Source organism: Zalophus californianus, chromosome 3 (assembly GCF_009762305.2).
Source record: "Zalophus californianus isolate mZalCal1 chromosome 3, mZalCal1.pri.v2, whole genome shotgun sequence".
Taxonomy (NCBI): domain Eukaryota; kingdom Metazoa; phylum Chordata; class Mammalia; order Carnivora; family Otariidae; genus Zalophus; species Zalophus californianus.
This window is the reverse complement of record NC_045597.1, coordinates 128,852,050-128,872,604: the sequence shown is the minus strand read 5'-3', so window position 1 is coordinate 128,872,604 and position 20,555 is coordinate 128,852,050. Positions and strand designations below refer to the sequence as shown.

Below are 20,555 nucleotides of genomic sequence, written 5' to 3'. Positions count from 1 at the left end.
CTTATTATTTTTAGTTCCACTTTATAGTTAATTGAGCCACAATGATACTATGTAATTCGCAAGAGTCCCCGTAATCAGTAAGTAGCGAACCTTGGATTTGAACTCAGGCAATATTCCTCTCACGTGTGCTATTAACTACTGTGTGTACTATTTTTCTTGTTAAATCTTAGAGGTTTTTTAACCTAGATCTTGGATCTTAAAGATGTATACTCTATGCATCTACTTGTGATCTATTTCTCTTTTTTTCTTTTTACTGACTCCCAAGTCCAAACCTGTTCTGCTTCATACTCAAGTTGCTTTACTTGGGTGAAACTTGTCAGCATGATTTTTAATCTAATTATGTGATGTTTACATCTAATTATGTAATGTTATTTACCAGTATCTTCCACACCTCCACCCCACCCCCAAGTCAAGAGAGTTTCTTCTCTTTGTTATGATATATCTCACTCAGTTCTATCTTCAGGGCTATGCTCATTTTTTTTTCTTGGCAAGGAATATAATTTTCCACCTAACTTCACCCATTCAACTACTACCCAAATCCTGCCACTTCACTTAATTTTGTTACTTGATTACTCGAAGCCATGTATTTCTCTAAAAGGTCTTGTCTCCTCAACCAGATTGGACAGTGTTTTGGATCAGAGAAATTATATCCAATACTTTGAATTCCTCATAGCACCTAGTAGAATACTGACCTATTGTTAAAACATGTAAGTCATCAACTTAAGATTTTTTGACTTTATGATGGTGCGAAAGTGATATGCACTCCATAGAAACTGTACTTTGAATTCTGAATTTCGGTATTTTCCTGGGCTAGCGATGTGCTATATGATACTCTTGCATGATGCTGGGCAGCAGGAGCTGTGGCCCCCAGTCAGCCCCCCGAGGGTAAACAGCCCGTACGCCTGCAACCATTCTGTTGTTCACTTTCGGTACAATATTTAATCAGTTACGTGAGATAGTCAACACTTTATTATAAAAGAGGCTCTGTGAGAGATGATTTTGCCCAACTGAGGCTAAATGTGTTTTGAGCACATTTAAAGTAGTACAGGCTAAACTATGATATTCTGTAGCTTAGATGTAGTAAATGCATTTGACTTAACGATATTTTCAAGTTATGTTGGACTTACTGGGATGTAACCCCATCATAAGCTGAAGAAGATCTATACTTAAGGTTGAATTTCAGAAAAATGATACTACACAAATACAAGATACAAGGAATGTACAACGGTATTTTAAGGAGATACGAAAGAATTGGCTTATGAATTCTCAAAGTCCAGTCTGTTATATTAATATGCAAAACGAGGTGAAGATTCTTAGAAAACATAGGGATATACATATTCATATTTGGATAAAATGTGGATTATCCGAGTGTCACAAATCAATAGATATAGATATGTTGTTTTACCTATGTAGTATGTGTTGGTTAATTCGAATGGGTCTCTGGTTCACTTTCCCCATGGTCAATACCATCCTGAGATAAAATACTGAGAAGTTCTAAAAGTATATAATTTCCTCGTCCTTTTCCTCTTGATTTAGTTCTTCACAGCATATACTCGGATGGCCAATAGAATTTTACTGCGAAAGCATGCTGCTTCCTTCTTTTAAAAATGATAGTCAAAAATCATTTTTGCTAAGATTTTGGCATCAAGTTAGTGCTAGGGTCACAGGTATATTTCTGTAATATTTTTTTGATTTACATTTGATTTGCAATGACCTTTGTCGACTCTAGGTGGGTCTTTTTTTCTGTGTTTTAAAATTATTTAGGTGATTCTTAAAATAAATATTTCTATTATCTAAAAAGTAGTTTTATATATGTTTTTTCCTTTTTTACCTACACTATATACTTGTTTCAGTCCTCGTTTTGTCAGATGATTCATTTTGTAGATGTTGTTGTCAGTTTTGTGTAGGGAAAGGACAGGATGGCACAAAATCTATCTTTTCCTTCTACTGTATCACGGGAAAATGGCCTAACCATTCATTGACATTTGGTTAGTGTCATTATCAGGTATGTATGAGGACGAATTAGCTACTAAATTCAGCAGTGATTCTAGGTTTCCAGGCCTGTCATTGGGAATAATTGTGAGATTTTGATGAGAAATTCAAAATTAGAGAATAGCAAAAAATAGACATTTGGAGTTCTAAAAGCAATTAGGGTTTGTAGGGAAATGAATTTAAAATATGTTGATTTACTTTGTTTTGGAAAATATTTTTATTGTGTAACTGGGCTATCCCTGTATTCACTGGAAAATGAGAAATAAGCAAGAGAGAAGGAAATACATTTATGTTCATTTCCTGGTACCAGGGACCATTGTCTTTTGTGCTCATACCAGTGTTGACAATAGTACTTTTCATACAGTTATTAAAAATACTTCCCAACCAAGTAAATAAGAGCATAGGCAGAAATGTGTCTTTTTGATGAATCTTAATCAAATGTGTCACAAAATTTAATAATTATGAGTCATTGAGAGGTCATTTGTGTAGACAATAAGTATTCTGATAATCAGTTGCATTTTTTTTAGGAAGAATAAAAATGAATTCCATTTAAAAATTAGATATGTAATATAAGAACCTTGCAACATAATAGAAGATATAACAACCATGACAAAAAAAAAAAAAACATGCAGTTCATCTTCAAAGATGAAGATATATATATATATATATATTTTTTTTTTTTTTTTAAAGATTTTATTTATTTATTTGACAGAGAGAAACACAGCGAGAGAGGGAACACAAGCAGGGGGAGTGGGAGAGGGAGAAGCAGGCTTCCCGCGAAGCAGGGAGCCCGATGCGGAAATCAGTCCCAGGACCCTGGGATCATGACCTGAGCCGAAGGCAGATGCTTAATGACTGAGCCACACAGGTGCCCCAAAGATGAAGATATTTTATAAAAAATTGTATACAAATTTACCTGGCAACAGCATACTTTTCTTTTCTCTTGCATGCATATTTTTCTTTTTTCTTTTTTAACAGAGGAACTATTTAAAAGAGGTCATGACATTTTGGGCAGTGAAATTGTTTCTTTATCTTATAAGTAAAAGTGAGTGATGATACAACTCCAGAGAAACACTTGACATCCTTTCACGATTTGACTCCCAGGGCCCACATTTCACTTGCACTGTGCAAACTACCATATCTGTAAGAGGAGGCCACTAAGGATTTTGAAGATGAGGGCTAGTTGGTCATCCAGGAGAAAGAATTCTTCTGGGCATTTGACTAGAGGAACCCAGTATATAAATCTCTTCCCTGAGGACTAGACACATGGCGCACACTCACAGACCTGTGTTTCCTTCTACGTGCCTCATTCCAATCCTTTGCCATCATGTTGCTGGCGGGCAACCGTTGCTTGTTAACGTAAGACACTGCAAAGTGACTTTTGTTTTCAGGAGATCTGAATTAGAATTAAGAGGAAAGGTAATGGAGGGGAGAGAGAAGTGGTTTTCTCTACATGGACTCTGACATGAGAATAGGATATCTTTTCTCTTAGAGACAACTCAAAACCCACATGATTGTTTTTATGTAGTTGAAATCACCCATATTATGACTAAAAACAAAGTTCTCTAAGAGTCTTTAGCAAAGATACCTAATTAACAAGACAATCAACTTAGATTTTGTTTTTACTTCAACTCTTAAAGGCAATATTTCCATTGTTTGCCTTAATTAAAACTAGTTACATTTGCTGGGATTATTTCTCTTTTAATGTAAGGTGTTAAATATAAATACACTAGGGGTTATAGAAAAATACCAGATCAAAATAAAAAAAAAATATATATATATATATATTTTTGGAATTTGTCAGTTTCTTTGTCATTCTTAACATTGACTGAAATATGCAGTCTACCTATCAGGAGAAATGTAGCTATCTTCAAAAGAGTGCTTGTTCTGGGGAGTATCCTACGAATTAGCATGTTATATAAATGACATATAAAATATAATACATATTTTTCACCTTTATACATCTGAGGAAACTGGGTTTGGCTCAAAGGGGTTAAGTAATGTGTAAGTCCAGCTGGGTCCTAGACTCAGGTTTCTATGATACCAAAGCCCATGCTGGTTTTTTTTGGAATGCTACTATCTGCTTTTGTATAATTAGTGAGCTGAAAATTATCTGTAGAATTGAAACCAACCTATTTCAGTTTGGGGGAGGCGGGCATTGAAAACTTGGAGGGTTTTCTACTTTGTTCACATTTAACTTGACAATATTTTTTTTCTCTCAGTAAATCAAAACGAAATAATTGTCATTCCACCGAACACAGGAGATCATATGAAAAATGGAGTGAGGAGAACAGAAATCAATGTGGGAGGTGTTGCCAAAAATAACAATGTGGACATGGAAGTTGACAGACTATCAAACTATCAGGCACATAAAACTGATACTGCTGAAAGTTATAAGGAAAATCATCTAGCTGCTTCATTAGTACAAGACCAAAAACTGAATCAACCCAGTGAGGAAAAGACCAAAATGCAAGACACAGCCATTCAGACAGTCCCCTCCACTGAGAACTTTGATGGGAATCACCGAGATCATAATTTGTCTAACTTCAAAGTCAATGAAAGTGTGCAAACTCCAAGTAACAATAAATCAACTCAACACTCATCTTCAAGTCCCCAAGATTCTGTAGATGCCTCAAGGAAATTCAGGAGTCAGGGCCCCGTAAATGTACATTCAGAAAATCAACTCACCATAAAAGATCCAATTTGTCCACATGGTAATGACGGTCTTTTGCCTCCTGTAGATGGGAATGATAAAAATTCAGTTTTTTCTCATGTAAAGAATTATCCACTTTATAGACAAGACTATGATCTCAAGCCAAAACCTTCAAATGAAATCACAAGAGAGTACATACCCAAAATTGGAATGACTACTTACAAAATTGTGCCTCCCAAATCCCTGGAGATATTGAAAAATTGGGACTCAGAAACCGCTGGCTATAACGATGACCAGGAGATGCATACTTCAGGAGGAAAGCACACTGATGAGAGTGTGAAAGAAACTGCAGTCCAAACAGAAGATCTTGTGATCTCTGAAAGTCCAAAGGAGCCACAGGCAGACGTTCAACTGAGGCTTACCCCGAGAACAGAGCATCAGGTGCTCCGCCTGGAGAGCTCGCCCTGCGTCGCCCCGGGGAAGCCTATGGAAGCTGCTCCCAGAAGGATGAAGAACACTGGCACAGCTCCTTTCGTGCCGAATTTGGAAGATATAAACAATATTTTGGAGTCAAAGCTTAAATCTCGGGTTTCAAATCCCCAGACCAAACCAAGTTCTTTTTTCCTGCAGATGCAAAAAAGAATTTCGGGTCACTATGTGACATCTGCAGCGGCCAGGAGTGTCCACGGGGCCCCTAACCCCTTTCCAAAAGAACTAGTAGAGAAGGAGGAGGAAAAGGACACGCGAGCCCCGCCGGGGCGAACTCTTTGGCCCTTAAGTGAAACAGCTCCAGCTCTTCCACAGCCGCGTATTAATAAACACACCGAGGAGGACCGCGGCGGCCGGAAGCCTGCCGACACCTCTCCTCCTGCCGGCGCTCCGAGCCCCGCTCCTCTTCCTGCGAGTCAGTTAGCAGCACTAAATCTAAAGACTCTGAAAACGTTTGGGGCCCCGAGACCTTACTCGAGCTCTGCGCCATCCCCCTTTGCCCTGGCTGTAGTGAAACGCTCCCAGTCTCTCAGCAAAGTGCGCCCGGAGCCGAGCGGCGAGGGTGTGGCCGCCCTGACTCCCCCTGCCACAGAAGGGAAGGCTCCGGTGCATAAATCTGTGGGCATCCCACAGCTATGTGTGAGTGATGAGGTAATGTTACCTTCTTGAAAATAAGGGGTTCTAATACAGCGTGCTCTAAATGGGGGTTGACAGGCATGTCGGTATGTTTGTGTATTACTTAGCTCTGAATTCATATTAATCTAATAGCAAGCTACCCTAGGGAAAAGAGAGTAGAGATACATAAAGTCTGATTATTTACTCTCAGAGTTATTATAATTCATTTAACATGATTGGCTAGTACTCTAAAGGTCATCATTCTGTACTTGTATCATTAGCAAATATTGTCATTTAAAGTTTCTTTGCTCATACCTTTGCATAGCGTACCAGCTTATAGTTCTGACTCTATTTTCCTGTTTTGCTTATCTCAGTTTGTTTACAACTTTTCTGGATGCTCTGGTTTCTTTTCCTCTCCAGTTCTACATAATAGCAAAATAATTAGTTTTAATTATATAGGAACATAAGCGGTATTTAAAGACTAGATAAAATAACCAAACATTTCTCAGCTAGGCATTTTCGATCACATACACTCAACCTCAGTTACCAAACATTGATACATATAAATAATTTAAACTGAAGCCAGAGTTTAAATATGTAATTTTCTTCATTTCCCATTTTTGTTAATTCAGTGTTAACTTTTCCAGTTACTGGTATGTTGACTAAAATATCATTTAACCCCTGTCTAACCTTAATAACTTACATAAAAAGGGACATTTGTTGACTTCGTGTTTGGTCAACTGAGTGTTATAATTTGCTAGATTCAAATAGTATAGTCAGAGGAAAGGATGACATTTACAGTATGAACTATAATAATCCCCTTGCAATTTTTGAAAAAAAATGTTTTGTGTACCTTTAACTCTGATAGTGTTTAAAGAATACTTTCAGATTTGTGTGACAGTTCCAGAAGTATTTTATAGTACTTTTTCAAACATTCCTAGAGTAAATGAACGTTAACCACACTGCCAAGTAAAGATTTTTCCATAATCTCAAAGCAATATTCATCTCGAAGAATATTTCTTCATATATTTCACATTTATGTTTCTTAGCTTTGATATAATGTCAGGAAGAGATGTAGGATATAGAAATTAATTCTTGGGAACAAAGCCTGTGTTTCTTCTTAGGATGGAATGCCATTCCTAAACAACAGAAGTTTGATTTAGATAGTACAGTTTTTGAGTCATTGCCTGAACTCTGTTTAGCTCATCTTTTGTAAAGATGTTTGGCAGTTTAAAAAAGACATTTTTAAGATTATTTGATAATAGTTTCCAGTTAAATCAGTTACTAAATAGTCTTTCCTAAGAAGTTTAATTAAATTTTTGATTCTTAAATTTGGAAATTCCTAATATGTATTTTTAGTCCATGGGAAAAATAAAACACGGTCATCATTTAGCCCCTGTGACTTCCTGAAACACAAAATAAACTGTTACATGTAGCATAGTCATTAATATTTCTTTATTGGAAGTTATGTTAGATTTAACCAATATAAAATTGTCAATTTGTCCATTTTGTACTGTCAAAAGTGATAATTTCACCACCTAATATGTTGTAACTATAAAAATGTGTTATTTTGTAGTCTGTGGAATTTTTGTTATTAATTTAGCTCTTCTAGCCAATTCTTACTGGCAAAATCAGCATCATTTGACTCAAGGACAGTAAAATTACCACTGTATTCATACAGCAAGGAGAGGTACCACTTTTCTTCCTTAGCCTTATAAGTTCAAGAGAAGGGAAAGTAATACCCTCATCTTCCAACTGAGCTCTGGCAGCAGAAATAATCCAGTGGGTAAGGAAACTGAGCTGTGTCTAAAACACCAGTGTGGCGAATAATGATTCTTAAAGAATACTGATGATGAAATTTTTTTTTAAATGGCTCATTCTTCACTTGGTATTCATATAAATATCTTGCATTTATTTTTATAGGGAAATAACTCTGCACATAATGAACAGAATTCCCAAATACCATCTCCAGCTGACTGCCCATCACTCATTCTTAAGAGACAAAGTTCTTTAACATTCCAAAGCTCTGACCCAGAACAGATCCGACAGAGTTTGCTGACTGCAATCCGTTCTGGAGAGGCTGCTGCCAAATTGAAAAGGGTAAGTTTTCTTTATCAGATGGGTGACAGTGGGTCTATTTTCAACATTGTCAAACTAATACTTAGGGGAAATTGTTTTCTCGCTTTGGAGTCTGAATAGGGAGGATGCCAGAAGTTCTTCTTTGATGTCAAGGGTCATTTTTGAAGTAGAAGCTGAAAGAGTCCAGAGTCTTACACATACTTAAAAATATGTCCGGTCTATTTTCCACACCATGGGCCAGGTGCAGAACATGGGTTTTGCTCATTATTATATGACTATACATAGAAAGTACCCTGGACTCTTATTTTATAAATTATTTCAGCACAGTAAAAAAAATTCTTTCAGAAGGAAAATCTCCTCCTTATTCCAGAAAAGCGGCACTAGCAATAGGAACCTGCAAGGTTTCAGTCATAGCTTCCACAATGATCAAAGTTAACTACCAGTATGCGGGGGAATTGGGTGGGGGGAGGGGCGTTGTTTTATAGGTTAAACAAAAAAACGTAGGGAAAATCTAAGGAATTTAGATGACATCGAATACAGAAATTCTAGTCTACTAATGCCCTGAGTGGCTAGCTCCTCCTTACTGAGATGCAGGAGAACTTCAGGAGAGGAGGTATACTTCTTTTTGGAGCAAATGCCAAAGAAATGTCGCAGGGAATTATTTGTAGGTGAGTTTCCTTCCTCTGTCGCTTTCATCCACTCAGAGGCGACACCCGTGCTGAAGCCTGGAGCCTAGCACCCTCACTCGGACTTCCCCGAAGCTGTCCTCCGTCTCCCTAAATGTCTTTCTTGTTCTCCCCTAGTTGTCTTGGTTGCAAGTTCCTCAACACCCAAGACAAGAAAAGTACTCATTATTCCCCTGACTCCCTAGGCATTTCATTTTGTGAATTCCTTCTCTAATCATTTTAGAAGCTATTTAGAGAAGAGTAAGAGACTTGTTGAACAAAACACTGAGCTCAACAGAAATGAAATCTGCGAAGGGACAGGAATGCTGCAGAGAGAAAGAACGGGGAGGGCATCTCGGGCACATCTCCACGGCCGGCCCTGCCCGCACCGGCCACCTTCCTCCCAGAGCCACGAGGGACCGCCGTTTTCACGGAGGGCTTGGCGCTCCCAACTGGGCAAACAGGGAGACAGGGCAAAAGATTGCCTGCTGTCGGGAGTGGAGGAAACGGGGTAATTTAGGGGCTTAGGTTTGAATTTTGTCAGGTATTTGTGGAGTCTGAATTTAGGTGCCAGGTGGCAAAAAAAAAAAAAGTGTAGTTTTGAATATTAAAACTGGTATTTCACAGGTTATGACATATATATTTTTATGGGGAAATATGCCCATATAAATAAATTGTACATTCTTACTTAATGAAAATATTTCTCTATTTCTCTTTCTCACCTTGTAAATTAAGGTTGAGTTTCTGATCTAAAGCTTTCTCAGTTCAGTAAACTTGATACGCATTTTTTAAGCACAAAACACTGTACTAGGTACTGGGGAGAGGAAAGCGAATAAAATGAAGCCTCTGCCTTCTGGGTGTTGGCAGCCTGGGACTGAGAAACAGTGGCCCATCAGGTCCACGGGAGAACCCAGTAACTACACAGAACCTAGCTGCAGTGTCTTTGTACTCAAGTCAGTGGATACAGTAACCTGTTTCAGTGGACAAGGTGGCAGAAAACAGTGCATTAAGTTGGGAATGACTTTTAGGCCAGCAGAACTGCACAGGCAAGCAGCTGTGTGCTTGGTGTGATGGGCTCTGAATTGGCAGTCTCTTCACTTACAAAACTCTCATTGCTTCCAGAATGAGCTGGATGTGAATCAGCATAGAAAGCAGGCCCTAAATGATGATCCTATAATTGTATCCTGTTTATAACTCATTACTTTAGGTTCTCTTAAGGCTAAATGTTATCTCTTTCAGTAGGAGATTATCGATAGCTCTGAGTCTTTACAGTGTCAGTTCCTAAATTTTGTTTAATGAAAATTCTTTACATAATCCATTTTATTCCACTAAAAATGGACACAGGGTCTAGTAAAGTTAATAATATCCACACTCCATGATCAGTATTTTCACTTCTAATTATATACCCTAAAAAGGTGTGTGTTATGTCCTGGGACTCACATGTGAGAATATTCATGAAATATTGTTCGTAATAGCTCCAAATAAATATAACCTTAATATCCCAAAAGAGGATAAATAGTATATTCAAAGAATGGATTAGCAAATAGCAATAAATTGGGCAAAATGCAGCTAAACACAACAGTGTGTAAAGACCTATAAAAATATATGTGTGTAAAGTGTGACAACATGCGTAGGTGGCAATTATTTTTAAAAGCAAGGAAGTAATTATACAGATCATGATGGGGTTACTTCCACAGGGAAAGAAAAGGGGTTACTGCGGGCTTGTGGGAGCAAGACAGGCACATAATTTAAGAGGGAACCAAAAATCTTAAGTAGTCAAGATAAATATTAATGCAGTATTTTTTAAATGTCTAAATGATAGACATTTAGTGATAGAGAAAATGTCAACATTTTAAAGACAAGCTCAGTAGGGAGCTGGAGCTATTCTTTTCTTGGCCTGGGTGGTGGATTATATATATGTTTGTGTTTGTTTTCATTGCGCTGTGTATTTAAGTTCAGGGCATTTTACATGTATTATATTTTAAAAAAATTATATTGCAAAAGGAAGTAGAAATGGACACAAGAGGCTCTAATTCCTTGCGATCTTTGCTTAAGTCCCATATTTCTGTCCTGTACTGAACATTTCTCCTGGTTTGTTTTAAATTCTAACATTTCTTTTATAGAACAACAGCAAGAGTGCCAAATAAAATCTTCAGTGATTTTGACAGTAGATTTAGATTGTTCATCAGAAAGTTGGCTCCAGGTTTGCCTATGTTTTGGCACCCAGATGTTCAATTTAACTCCAGGTACCAACCTGCCTTATGGCTCTGGTTCATACCCGAGTAATTAACCTTCATTATAATAATTGGTTCACATTAGAACAATTATCTAGTTGACTGCTCTAGCGTAAGTGTAGTCATGAACATGCCATGTTTTTTCATATTTCTTAAGACTTTTTCCACACCTTACCCTTATTTGACCCCAGTTTAGTCACAGAGATCTGTCTTGTCTTCTTATAAAGTTTTAATAAATCCAGTTCAGTATTTGATAATGTGTTTAGTGTTAAGATTTATATGTGAATCAGCAAATTGTTTTCAGAGAATAAGAGATTAAGTAACCTATTATCATTGACTTGTGTTGAGACAAGAACTTCTTTGGCTGCTCTTGGTTCTTGTTGATGCTTCAGTTACTAAAGGTCATTACACTGTTACAAGTAGAATATAGGTTTGTAAAAATAAAGTGGTTGATATTAACCATTTCCTCAGAATGTAAAATTCATCTTTGGCTACATGGAAATCTGGAAGGAAGAAAAAACTGGATAAGTCACCCAGACTCTTGCAGGCTTGTTTTATTTGTTTAATTGGTCTGCTTTTTATTCATATTTCCTTGATTGGAATTTGAACAACCTAAAGGCTTTAGGTTGGCACTTCTTTCTGTATATTTTTAAATTAAAAATGAATGTCATAGTTGATGCTCCTCACAAGAATAAGAAAGCTACATGAATGTTCCCGAAAATTTTTAAAGGATAGACAGTCAACAAGCAGATGCTCTTATCAGTAAATTCTTTAATGTTGCTTTAAAAAATATCTTTATTGTGTCATGTTCATTATTCAAAAAACTCAAGCAGTACTTTTTTACTTTATAAATGTTTATAAAAAGTTGCCATATTCCATTCAAGAAATATTCATTGATCTACACTGTGCCAGGTACTAAAATAAACGTGTACGATGTATTAAAATAGACAAGGTTTCTGACCTCACATTACTTATGGACTAGTCTATAATGATGTCTTCTCATGCTCAAAAGTTTAGTATACAAATTTTTAAAATAGCAAACAAAATGCCATCCCCCACCAAAGTAACTGCACGTGATAGATTACTGTGAAACCTTCCAGAACACTTTTGTAGTATATAAACATATTTAAATACATACAAAAATAAAATCCTGTAAAACATTCAGGAATATCTCTTTGAAGTTTTCCATCTTATTACACACACACACACACACACACACACACACAATTCTTTTAAGACTACATAGTATTTGACTCTATGAATGAACCACGGTTTATTCCTTATTGATGGACATTTAACTGGATTCTAGTTTTTCCATTCTATAAATGGTGCTACAATAAACATCAACAATAAACATATATTAGAGTCATCGGTGTGTTTTTTAAATGCTTAAAACAAAATTTTTTTTTTTTATTTCAGGAGGATAGTGTCAACACTCTACTCCATTCTGGATTTATAGACAGTCAAGAAAGCTGATTAGTTTAGATGATCAATCTTCATTTAATAAAAGGCAACAAATGAAGCACAAGGAAATCAAATCCAAACTAAATTTGCCCATTTTATTTTCCTTTTCACTAACTTACTCTGTTGCTAGGCAGACTCTGTGGCCTTTTGTACTTCAGTTTTCTTCTTGTGTGAGAAGATGATAATGTTTGGTTACAAATCTAAACTAGCCAAATTGAAATCTAGAGATTAACCATTTTTCTTAAAATATTTGTCATGTTTATGGATAATATTTCAAAATATTATACCTATTTACTATCCAGAATGCATATGACTTTTAAAAAATGTTCTAAATAATTTGGAATTTCAAGCTAATATTTAGGAAATTCTTAGTGTATTTCATTCATTTACCATTCCTATAAATAGGAGACTTTGCCATAGAATTTTGGAATTTAGGGGTTTATTGGGAGAAAAAAACTACTTTTCATTGTGCAGTTGTTTTTGCATAACAGTCATAGATTTGACTTTTTTAGCCCTTTATATGAAAGCATTTTATTTTATTTTAAAGACTGTATTTATTTGAGAGCGAGAGAACACGAGCAGGGGGAGGGAGAGAGAGAGAGAAACATATGCCCCACCAAGCAGGGAGCCATACACAGGGCTGGATCCCAGGACCCAGGGATCATGACCTGAGCCGAAGGCAGACGCTTAACCAACTGAGCCACCCAGGCGTCCTTATATGAAAGCATTTTAAAAACCAAAGCTGTATTTTCTTATAAATAAGGGGTATCTGGGAGGGGAACTTCAAGTTAATATATGTCATCGATACAATTTAAAATTTGTAAAAATTCTTTGCTTTGTGGACTTCACTTTATTTTTCTACATTTTCCAAGGCAGTTTTGGGGAGCCAGAATTAATTTAGCAAAAAATGTTCTTCAACAGCTTGGCCTGCAGTCTGTTTGTGCTCTTGTCCTTTGAGTTGATTTGGTAATTTTGTAAAGACTAAGATGTGTTAATGGATTATTTAACTTGTTTGTTGTGGAAATAACGACTCTCTCATTTTTAATTTTATGGTAGAGTGAACATTTCTTCTTGATTATTTGTGATTTATTGAATACTAAATGCTAAATATTCTCATTTACAATTAAGCAGAAGTTAAAATGTGGTAACTGTTGAAAATTAGGTAGCTGTCCCATTTTAAATTGATGGGTGCAAAATGTGTTTCTTTCTCTTAGGTTACTGTTCCATCAAATACAATATCTGTGAATGGAAGGTCAAGACTCAGCCATTCCATGTCCCCTGATGCCCAGGACAGCCATTAAATGTTGCCTGTGATAATGCACTTCATCACTTGTACTTCACAGAACACCTTCATCCTAATGGAGAATGTTGGCAAATGTATATTCAGATGTACACTAATATATTGTCTATTAAAGTGTAAGAATTTGTGCTGTGGCTTTTAATGCCAAAAGAAGAATTACAGAATTTATAAGTTATGATATTTTTGGCCTTTTTTTTTTTTTTTGCCTTAAAAGCTGAATATGCTGCTTTAGAACTTTAAGACAAGGTGTTAATGACTTTCATTTTCTTCAAATGAGAATTAGTCACCTTTTGTTGATTTCACTTACATATTCTCTACAGTGGTGACTTAGACAAAAGGATAAATTGAGATTCATAGACTTATATTTGTGTGACACATATATAGGTAAGCAAACATAGATCTGACATTTACTGCCTTAGTGTTACAGTTTAATTGGAAATGTTTGTAAGTTATATTAAGGTCTGTTTTGGCTGAAAGTACAATATAGAGAACTAATATCAAATAAGTATATTCGGTTCAACAGTTAAAATGATGAATCACTTAGTGTGCAAGCCTTGTATGTTCTTCATGTAATTACAAAATCAATATCAAATTTATGGGAAGCTCATAGTATTTTAATATTTTATTAACATGGAACATTTGTTTTTTTAATCTTTAGAACTTAAATTGCACAAAGAACATTTTAAATATTTTTTGTATATAATCATGACATTGTTGTCACACAGATATTATACATTTATGTGCCAGAAGCCTTAGAAATCACCTTATGACAATGTTGATCTATTGTGACAATTATTTCACTTTTGATATGTAGCAAGAAATGGGGGTTAGTCCGTGTTCATACTGGAAAACTTCAAAGGCTACTTGGAGGTTCCAGAAATCCTGGTTTTAATTAAAGTAAAATGATAAAGTCTTTATGTAGTTCAGTTGCTAATATTCTAAATAATAATATATATTTACATTAAAGCTAAAACTGTTAAGCAAAACAATGCCTAATTTGTTGGCTTATAACTATACTGGGGTCGAGAGCTCATTCATGTTCTAGTCCTAATTTAAGAGTCTAATAGCTCATTTATTCTAAAAGCTTGGTCAAACAAGTGAATGTTACATTGGTTTTCACTAAAGCTCTTGGGATGTCTGCCTCTTCGGAAAATGTGTTGATTTTTTTCCCCCTGTTTAATAAAAGCAAGTTATATACTTGGCTTGTGTCAATCAGCATATTTATGAATTTCACCTGACGACCTATCTCTATCAGCCAGTAACCAAAAAAGTCATAGTAAGGCCTACCATCCATCAGTGTACATGTAAGCCCATTCAGATTCCAAAGTGCATGATCTAAGCATATAAAATGCTTAGCATAGTCCCTGATACATGGCAGATGCACATTAAATGTTAAATGTTGCTGTTATTTCCTTAAATCAGACTTGAAGAGACCCTCATATATGGAAACTTAAGTTCTATTATTGTAAACCGTTAGCCAAAGGAGGACTTTTTGTAAAATTATAATTGATTATCCAATCGGAAAAAAATAAATTTGGATCCCTACTTCAAACCATAAACAAATACATTTGAGTTGGATGAAAGACAACTTTTATTTTTTATTAAGGATTGATTTATTTGAGTGAGAGAGTTGGAGGGAGGGGGGCAGTGATGGGGTGGAGAGAATCTCAAGCAGACTCTGTGCTGAGACAGAGCCTAACTCAGGGCTCAGTCTGACAACCCCGAGATCACGACCTGAGCTGAAACCAAGAGCTGGACACTTAACTAACTATGCCACCCCGGTGCCCCTAAAGACAACTTTTAAAAGAATATTTTAAAACTTAGATGAATATATTCAAATATATTCAACATTTTTCAGACCTCAGTATGCGAAAAATTAAATAGGACACAAAAGGACATTTATAAAAGTATAAATTTATATTAAAATTTAAGACATATGTACATTAAGTACTATAAAAGTGAAAAAAGCCACAAGAATGTTTTTAATATAATGTATAAAAAAATTCCTAAAAGTCATGAAACACTACCCATTAGAAATATGCACACTGAAAAAACAAAGATTTCTTACAAGAGTAAATCTGAAAGGCCAAGAAATAAGGAAAGAATACTGTTCACTAATCAAGGAAATACTGGTTAAGACACAAGGAAGTACTACATCACACCCATCAAATTAGCAACAGTGTCGGTTTCAAAATAGCAAGTGTTGTCAAAGACAAAGCAGTGGAACTCTTTCGCTGTTGGTGGGAAAACATACTGGCACAACTATCAAATGTGCAATATCTAATAAAGATGTATTACCATGTTACTTTAAGCAAATACTTCTGCATGTGCATAAGGAGACATTAACAATGGGGCTCCTGGTGACTCAATGTGTGGGGCATGCGACTCGATCTCGGGGTTGTGAGTTTAAGACCCGCGCTGGGTGCAGAGATTAAAATACCTTAAAAAAAAAAAAAAAAGTCATGCAGCCTTGTGTACAACAGCAGAAAGGAGTCCTAACCAGCACTCAGCATTAGTACATTCATAATGATGGACTTCTGTACAAAGATCAAAATGAACAAACTGGGGTTATGCATGTCAACATGGATGCAGCTCAAAAATGAGCAAAAAAAGCAAGTTGTGGAACACTGCATGTCTTATGACACCAGTTATATAAAATATGCAAAACAATACCATATGTTATGGCTGTATCCATAGGAAAAAAAATACACAGGTTTGCTAGTGGGTACCAAGAAATTAAGATCGGACTGAGGAGACTGACAGGTGTCATCAGTTGTGTTTGTAGTATTTCATTTTATAAACTGGTTTGAAAACAAGTACATTTGACCCTTGAATAACATGGGGATTAGGCGTGCCAATCCCCTGCACAGTTGAAAATCCACATATTAACCTTTGACTCCCTCAAATCTTAATAGCCTTACGCTGCCTGGAAGCCTTACTGATAACATCAACAGTTGAACGCATATTTTGTATGTTACATTATTATGTACTGCGATTTTATAATAAGGCTAAAGAAAATGTTAAGAAAATCATAAGGAAGAGAATACATTTACACTACTATACCGATAAAAATCCGCATACAGGTGGACGCAAGCAGTTCAGACCCATTTGTTCAAGGGTCAAGTGTACTTGTATTACTCCAGATTTTAGCATACTTGAAGTAGTTTATAATTCAAATATTTTTTAAAGATCACATAGTACTTAAGGGCTATGTACATGAACCATTAATACACATACATTCTGAAAAGATTGCCTTATCCACACTATTTCAGGAGAAAAACTTGCGCTAACCTCTGTAATCAATTGGGAAAGAAATTTGAGACAAGTAGTTTTCACCAGCCATATCCTGGTGGAATTAAGATACAGAAATGACTTAGAACCAATTTTCAATTTTCATATTTAATTTTTTGCATATAGGCATTTTTCTTTTCCTTCCCCCATCAAGTTATTTCTTTATATTACATATTTCTAAGTTATCCAGATTCCATATAAATTATAGGGTATGAAATGAAATACTCTCTTTTCTGTCTTCAGCATCCCACTCCCCTCTCCAGAGATAGCCACTGTTACTATTTTTGGGTTTGTTTTTTTTTTTAAGATTTTACTTATTTATTTTCGAGAGAGAGCACATGGGTGCGAGCATGCAGGTGGGAGGGGGGAGCAGAGAGGCGGAAGGAGACAGATAATTTCCAGCACACTCCATGCTGAGAGCGGAGCCCAACTCGGAGCTTGATCCCACAACTCTGAGATCATGACCTGCACCAAAACCAAGAGTCAGATGCTTAACCTACTGAACCACCATACAGGTATATTTATATCATGTTTTTGCACTTCCTTTGTTTTTTTCTTGTCATCGTTATTACTGTTTGTAACATTAAAAAGTCACTCTAATATCATTTAGCAAGTTGCCTCTTACTCCAGCAATGTTTAGGAAGAACTTTTTGCACATAGAAATTTACCCTATCATATTTCAGTTCATAGTTCTCCTACTTTTTTCTGGCTGTGGTACACAGTCAAAATACCTGGGCTTGAATCACAGGTCTGCCACTTACAAGACATGAGATCTTGAGCAAATTACTTATTTTCTCTGTGCCTCATTTTAACCTCTGAAAAACTGCATTAATACTACACCTTCCCGGAGCGCTTGGGTGGCTCAGTCAGTTAAAGCAGCTGGCTCTTGATTTCAGCTCAGGCCATGATCTCAGGGTCTTGGGATTGAGCCCTGTGTCTGGCTCCGCCATTAGCCAGGAGTCTGCTTGAGAATTCTCCCTCTCCCTCTGCCCCTCCCCCTGCTTGCATGCACACACGCATTCTCTCTCTCTCTCTCTCTCTCAAATAAATAAGTAAATCTTTGAAAAATATAATACACCTTCCTCATGAAATTGGTTGTAAGGATTAAATGAATTTTGAGTTTGGCACACTATTCATTTTTTAAAGCTATATATATTTCTTTAAGATTTATTTATTTTCTTTAAGATTTATTTATTTTAAGAGAGATAGAACATGTGAGTGGGGGAAGGGGCTGAGGGAGAGAGTCTTCCAGCGGACTCCCTGCTGAGTGCAGCACTGACCTGGGGCTCCAGGTGGGGCTCGATCTCACAACCCATGAGATCCTGACCTGAATGGAAACCAAGAGTCAGACACTCGACCGACTGAGCCACCCAGGCACACCTAAAGCTATTTTTAATACAACTATTAGTGAACAGGTATTATTTACCTAATATATTCCCCATCCTTCTGAAGAGTGCTACCCTCCCTCCCACTTTAAGGCCTGATCTGGCCTTGACCACCAGGCATTAGCAATAGAATCCATACTCTGCTACCTGATCCAAGTCCTTAAATAAGACCAATCTTTTACCTGAGACCTGAAGTTGCTTGTACCTGAAACCAAGAGTCCCAACTGATACAATTATTTGTCCAGTGCCAGTTCATTTTCTACCCACCACCAGTAGACACAATAAATGTAAAAAGCTGAGAATCAAACTCATCATTTTTACTATCTATCGATTCTGATAAATGACTGAAAGAAAAGAACTTGCAATTAGAGGTCACAATGAAGACTTCCAAGGGCAGAATGCTTTTTTCTTAGATTATTTTTGATGTAAAAATAGCTCACTTATTTGGTGTGTTAGAGTTTACACATAATTTTTATAGTATTTGACCTACATATGGAACAAAAAAAGTACACAAAGAGATTGCTACTTTACAAAGTTCACACAAGCAGACAAGTGGCAGATTCCCACATCTAATGTTCAGTATGCTCTTTCCAATTGCCAAACTTCGCAAATGACAAAGAAATGTTACTGGAATTCAAGGGACATCAACACTGTAATCTACTTATTCTGGATCTTTAGTTGGTCTTCCTTTTCTCTTCGGTGTTACCACTTTCTTGCAAGTTTTCATTTTTAACACCTCAGACTCTTCATATGGATGGATAGATTTTGTTTATGGCAAGAAAAATGCCACCATGTGCTCCCTCAGAAGAACTTTCCTGACAGGTATTTTGAGAGGAATTGTGAAACATTCTGGTAATTTGTGTAGAGCTGTTGGCATTTCTGCCTCACAAACTGGAGAAATTCATTTGGAAGTCTTGCAAATTACTCATCTTGGGGAAAGAAAAGTGCTACATTCCAAACTTATAGTTTTCAAAACAAGCAACTTCTTTACTTTCCAATTGATTCTTATGTCCCTACCCACCCTTGTTCCTTGGGGTAGACTATCGTGGTGGCCCCAATTCTTTGCCTCACCTGCATCCATACCTTTCACTGTTTGCACTTTCTTTCACTAAAGAGACAAAGCCCTTTCCCCACCTCTAGAAGTAGGTTTTGTGACTAATAGAATGAGATGGAAATTGCACCAGTTGGGAGACTGGGCCTCAAAATTTTGCATGCGTTTGCATGCTCTCCCTGTGCCTGGAATGTTGCTGTGAGAAAGACATCTCTGAACTAGCTGGATGGTCCTCAGAAGAGAGTGAGAGATGCGTGGAGCAGAGCTCTCAACTGAGGCCAGCCTAGAACTTTCAACAGTCAGACCCCCAGACCTGAGCAACTTCAGCCAACATCAGAAGGGCCACATGGCCACCCCCTCACTGACGCTGATGTGTGAGCCATAAATAGCACCCGCTGGCTATGCCTCTGAGTTGTCATGATTGGTGCGTCTACAGAACTAATGTGGCAATAGATGCAATACATGCTCTTAAACAAACTCATACATGTATGACTTTAACCCTAATCATAAATTCATTCAATCTGTTCAAATTCACATATCTATTTTCCCCCAGAGTCCCATGGACTATTTTATTTACTAGGTCCAACACAAATCTGCCTCGGACACTCTAACTCCCAACTAGCTCCAAACAATTCTAGCTTAATCATCATCCCCTTATGATTTGTGGTGCAGAAATATTTTCTCCCTTTCTCTTTCTCTCTCATTTTGTCTTCAGACCTGTGAGCCTAAGAGCCCAAATATCAAAGAGATCCACAGCCACCTCAAAAGCTTTTTGGACTCATCTATATTTCATAAAGTTGCCAGATAAAATACATATTTCCCAGTGAAATTTGAATTTCAGATAAACAATGAATTACTTTTCAGTATAAGTATGTCCCATGCAATATTTGTGTTAAACCACAAAAATTAAAATTAAATTCAAAAATGTTTAAAGATTTATCTATCTATTTTAGAGGGGGGAGGGGCAGAGAAAGAGAGAGAGAGAATCCCAAACAGCCTCCCTGGTGAGCATAGAGCCTGATGTGGGGCTCAATCCTAGGACCCTGAGATCCTGACCTGAGCCAAAATCAACAGTTGGGTGCTTTAACCGACTGAGCCACCCAGACGCACCAGAAATTGAAATTTAACTGGAAGTCCTGTATGTTTCTTTGCTAAATTTGGCAACCGTACTTTTCCATGAAAATTTGGGAGGAGTAAATGGAAACAAGAAGGAGTATGTACCATCTGGAGAAAAGAGAAAGAACAGGCCCAGGCCCAGCTAAGTCAAGAAACCAGGAAGTGGCATTATGGAAAAGAGTAGCCCAAACTTCATTCTCCTTGATAGTTCACCATCTGAA

General features: G+C 36.8%; 1 protein-coding gene across 12 annotated transcripts in view; it reads left to right on the top strand.

Annotated features, from left to right (window-relative positions):
* The window catches only part of COBLL1 (cordon-bleu WH2 repeat protein like 1), a 159,254-nt gene extending 144,562 nt beyond the window's left edge, over positions 1-14,692 (top strand). For 11 of the 12 annotated variants that reach the window (XM_027589861.2, XM_027589856.2, XM_027589858.2 and 8 more), the window contains 3 exons: positions 4,215-5,785; positions 7,673-7,849; positions 13,406-14,692. In XM_027589861.2, coding sequence (XP_027445662.2) covers positions 4,215-5,785; positions 7,673-7,849; positions 13,406-13,492 — 1,835 coding nt within the window. In that variant the 3' untranslated portion in view covers positions 13,493-14,692. The remainder of the gene's footprint in view (positions 1-4,214; positions 5,786-7,672; positions 7,850-13,405) is intronic. The other variant, XM_027589857.2, reaches the window with a different exon arrangement.
* Positions 14,693-20,555: the final 5,863 nt, after the last annotated feature.